This window comes from Haliaeetus leucocephalus, unplaced genomic scaffold, assembly GCF_000737465.1.
Source record: "Haliaeetus leucocephalus isolate CR32 unplaced genomic scaffold, Haliaeetus_leucocephalus-4.0 Scaffold858, whole genome shotgun sequence".
NCBI lineage: Eukaryota > Metazoa > Chordata > Aves > Accipitriformes > Accipitridae > Haliaeetus > Haliaeetus leucocephalus.
Genome location: NW_010973294.1, coordinates 3062801 through 3067386, shown reverse-complemented (window position 1 = coordinate 3067386; position 4586 = coordinate 3062801). Strand labels below are relative to the sequence as shown.

The 4586-nt window shown below is 39.7% G+C and overlaps 1 protein-coding gene across 2 annotated transcripts in view; it reads left to right on the top strand.

The window, feature by feature from the left end:
• The window catches only part of SDCBP (syndecan binding protein (syntenin)), a 15982-nt gene that overhangs the window by 6673 nt on the left and 4723 nt on the right, over positions 1-4586 (top strand). For both annotated transcript variants that reach the window (XM_010582903.1, XM_010582902.1), the window contains 3 exons: positions 811-889; positions 3398-3507; positions 3823-3981. In XM_010582903.1, the coding sequence (XP_010581205.1) occupies positions 3436-3507; positions 3823-3981 (231 nt within the window). In that variant the 5' untranslated portion in view covers positions 811-889; positions 3398-3435. The remainder of the gene's footprint in view (positions 1-810; positions 890-3397; positions 3508-3822; positions 3982-4586) is intronic.

Sequence of the window (4586 nt, the reverse complement as noted above, 5' to 3'; positions counted from 1 at the left end):
TTCCCGCCCCCCCCCCCCCCCCCCCCCCCCCTTTGATGTTCAACCTCAGGAAAGCTATTGGGATAGCTATTTCCATCACACTTAACAGGCGTCTGTAAGGCAGTATTTTTCACTGGTCATGATTACACAAGGCCGAAAAAGTAGTAGCTGAGGTATTGAGAAGGAACGAAACTGGCTTACTTTAATATGGCCTCTTATGTTTGTGAGTCAGTAAGCAATACAGAAATTAAGCTTAGTGTGTTAGCTGTAGTGGCAAGTTCTGTAGAAAAATCTTAGAAGGTTAATTTCTTTCAGAAGGTGTTAAACTAGTAGCATTGGATCATGTGGAACTTGCAACTTGTAAGGCACTATGGTAGAACTCATGAATAACGTCTGTAATTGGTGAAGAGGTAAAACTGCTGCTATCCAGCTGAAAAAGTAATTACAAAACACTCTGCCAAAGGTCATATTTTAAAACTTAAATTTACAAAGCTTTGTCAGCTAAGTTTACTGTGTCTTTTAAGGCTCTTTAAGTTGCTTGATGACAAAAACAGAACAGGTTGACAGTAAAGCCTTTCTGCATTATTACTGTAGGTTGGCTCTGAGGAAGATACAAATTGATCTACCGATATAGTTTGATACTACTACAGCATATTGTATTGAAGTTATTTCTTTCAAAGAAAAAGATTGACTTCAGAACTTCAAAATGAATTGGAACTAGCATGTACAAGAAAAAAAGAAAACATTTAGTCTTCTGCCTGCATAGTAAAGATTTCATAGATTATTTTTTTCCTTGTATAAGATAACATACGTGAGTTTCTTTGCTTTTAGGCTCAGACTGCCTTTTCTTCAAATCCAGCTAATCCAGCAATCTTGTCTGAAGCTTCTGCTCCTATTCCTCATGATGGAGGTAAGCTCATGTACTGTATAGTATCCTCATGTTGTGGAAAGCAGTTATGAAATCCTAAAGTTAACAGTACAGTCAAAAATACCTATAAATATGTAACCCTATGTACAAAGGGCGAGACCACGCCTTTTTGGAAATGCCAACACCCACCTCGATAAGGTGCTAGAGTCAAAAAACAATGTTTGCTTATAAAAGGAAGTTGTGGCAAACACTAACCCTTCTCTTAACTTTTTGAAACTTTCCAAGTGAGCCTAACATAACAAGATCTGCTGTTGGTACCATTTGAGCTCTTTTTATCTCTTACCTCAAACACTTAGTTGTCCTTATTTATCACATGTATATTTGTAAGCTTTAGAGGGCAGCATGAGTCTTAAGTGTCTTTCCTCTCCATATGAGCTTGCTTAGGAAAAGACGAACACGAATCCCTGTCAACAGAGACGTGTCTGGGAAGGTGGAACTTAATGTTGTCATACTATCAACATAAAGCTTCCAGTAGATTTTGGGATCAAATGTCTGGTGGCAAATCCATCAGACCTAAAGCTGAATGACTTGTACCCATTTCTTCTCCTTTTCTCCCATGCACATGTACATGCACAAAGGTATGTTTGAGATCAGAGCTCTGGGTTAGTAAGTTATGCTTGGTCTAAAAGGCCTAAAGCCTCTCACCAGTATGACCAGCAGCAGTGCTGGAACAGCTGTCAGGAATGCTGGTGGATTAGGTATTAAAGCTTGGTGGATGTAACTTGTCTCCAGCTCTCCTCTTGGTGCTGGTCTGTCTAAGATGACTTTAAGGCAGGAGTTCGTATAGCTCACCAGAGAGCTGCCTCTCATAGATCCTTTCTGGAATAGGTACGTACCTGGCCTACCCTCACCAGACCAGATTTGAGTTTGCTTCAGCAGTCCCTTCTTGGCAGCATTCTTTTTGCTGTCCAGAGTTTGAATTCTTTTGCAGTTTTTGTGCCTGCTGGCTGAATGACATAATTTCGACATCAGCTTTTGTGTGAATTGCTCAGGAGCTGTGTGTGGCTGAAGACTGATTGATCACTCAATATATCCTAAAAAAGGGAGGCCTACACCATCTATAGGATGTGCCAAACCCGCTGCGAATCCCTCAGTCCTGGCAGAGGCAGGAGAATATACAACAGCAAGAGCTTTTGGATGTGTTCTGCTGTTTGGAGGTCTCTGTTTTGAATGAGAATCTAATACAGCCAGCAAGATGCATCCTGTGTTGTGGTCTTTGATGAAGAACAAAAGAGAAAAATCGAGTAGCTGCAGAAGTCTTGTGCAGTGTTAATTTTGTATAATCCTAGGGGCTTGAAAATGCAAGCAAAAATAGAAGAAAGATTCAGGAAAAGGTTATTAATCAATATTGGTGAAACTACAAGCTGATAGATCAATCTGGAAATAAGATCAGACAGCTCTTGTGAAGCAGCATGCAAACATAACTCCTGAAAGTATTAAGGAGGAAAAAAGTCCCGTTTATACTGGAGTTCACCTTGCACTGACCTTTTTTCCTTCCCAGAAAAGTTACTTTCCATTTCTAGTCAAATGTGGATTCTTGTAGTAGCTGGTTTTATACATATACCCATAAAAGAACACTAGAAACCTAAGCTTTGTGAACAGGGGAGCCTTCTTGCTTCCAAGGCTGTCCCTTGCACCACATTGCTTTCCAAGCAGCTTTTTCTGTCCCCACCAATTTGGTGAGAACAGCGGGTGGACTCTTAAGAGTTCTTGTAACTGCCACTTGTTAAATGGCACCAGTTAGTTATCTGTGGAATGTCAAGAGCAATATCAAGCTTATTTCCAGAGTGGTTTGACTCAAGGTCTGACAAGTCTGTCAGTTTAACTTCCTTTCCTCCCACTCTCCTTGCAGCCCGCTCCTCTTGGGTGTAGAGGAATCTCCTGCTGGATATTTTAAGGGCTGTGTTTGCTTTGTCTTCTTGAGAAGCATGTCTAAATCCACTTCATTTTGAAGCTATGATAAAATGACAGCTACTTTCTTATGAAGACACTTAAAGCAGACTGCACTGTGGACCTTACAGCCAGGAGGCTGTCTTCTGCAGAAACTTTATCATGCCTGGGATCTGGAATGTCCTTGGCACACGTGTGTTCTCTAGCATACCTGGTTTGGGGGTGGGAGACTAGTTCCCTGATAATTGCCCAAAAGCTTTGGAGCAAGGGCATGTCTTCATGGACTGCAGCAAAATGTTGGTTTTGAACCTTATCACCATGTGTCTGATGTTGTTTGTGCTGTAAAGGATGAATGGAGTAACGGAAGCTAAAAGTTCTCTAAGCTCTTTATCTCAGAAGTGCTTCTTGTCTGGTTACTTTTCTAAGATGGGCTAGAATAACAGTCCTTATTGAAGTGGGTCTTCTGTCATAATTTTCAAATTAAATACATTACAATAGCACAAGATCTGTTGAAGTAATTGTACATGTGAAAGCAGTAATGGCTTGTTCTGTTAAACCAACAATTGTATTGATGGGTTTGTTTTGTTTTTTCTCCTATAGGCTTATACCCCAGATTGTATCCAGAACTTTCTCAGTATATGGGCCTGAGCCTAAATGATGAAGAGGTGCAGAGAAACTTACCAGTGGCAGCAGCTGCTCAGCCACAAGGTGTAGGTACCAGTCAAGCATGTTTTAGAAAGAAAAGTGTAAAGACTAAATGTATATCTAGCATTCTAGAGAGTAGACTACTATTTGTCTAAGTACCAGCCCTGACTGATAAATGAATTGTTTTAAGTAACCGTGCCTATTTTAATCTGGTCTTAAACTGAGCAGTGTATTTCCAGTGTTGGGGGTGGGGCGGGGAAGAGTTGGTGTTGTAACTTAATTTATATGTTGGTTTTTTTGAAATATCACTTCATATAAATTGACATATATCTATTTTAAACAGTTGAAACTAAGTTGTCTGGCTATTTTGTTTTAATCAGCAACTGGTCACGCGACCATCTGCTAATTACATGGTAGCTCCAGTGACTGGAAATGATATTGGAATTCGCAGAGCAGAAATTAAGCAAGGCATCCGCGAAGCAATTTTATGTAAAGATCAAGATGGCAAAATTGGACTTCGCCTTAAGTCTGTGGACAATGTAAGTAGAGAAGCTTGCTTTTGCCTATAGAGATATTAACTGCTGGATTAAATTAGTAATGAAGTTAGTGTATGGTTACAAAATTGTCTTCTGTATAATGCTTGCTTATCCATTATCAGAATTTTAAAATCCTTCATTAGATCAGTAAATAGATTTCCAGCTGTCTGGACTAGGATCTAAATTTACAGCAGCAATTTACTTCCATGTGTTTTATAACACCTGAAAAATACTTGTAATTTTTTTATTTATTTTTTTTTTCACTTGAGAGCATGAATTGTCCTTGCAGAGCTGCTGTGATACTTGTTAGCAGCTCAAGACTTCTTGCCTCTATCTTTGTGGACACACTGGGCAGTACTTAAGTTCAGCAGTATGCAGAGAACTGCCCATGGCTTAGAAGTAGCTCCTCTTTTATAGATTCTTGCAGTGTGTTGCCAGTGAGAAAAGTAAGGATAGTGAGAGTGTCATCTTACCTATTTGTAAAGAGTAATTTTGGAATGGGCTTTTTCGAGTTTCCCTTAACATGAACATAGCTGCAAGAAGATCCTTAAACCTGCTCTGGAGCTTCTCTGTTTCAATATCTTTTCATTCTCAGTATGGAAAACACT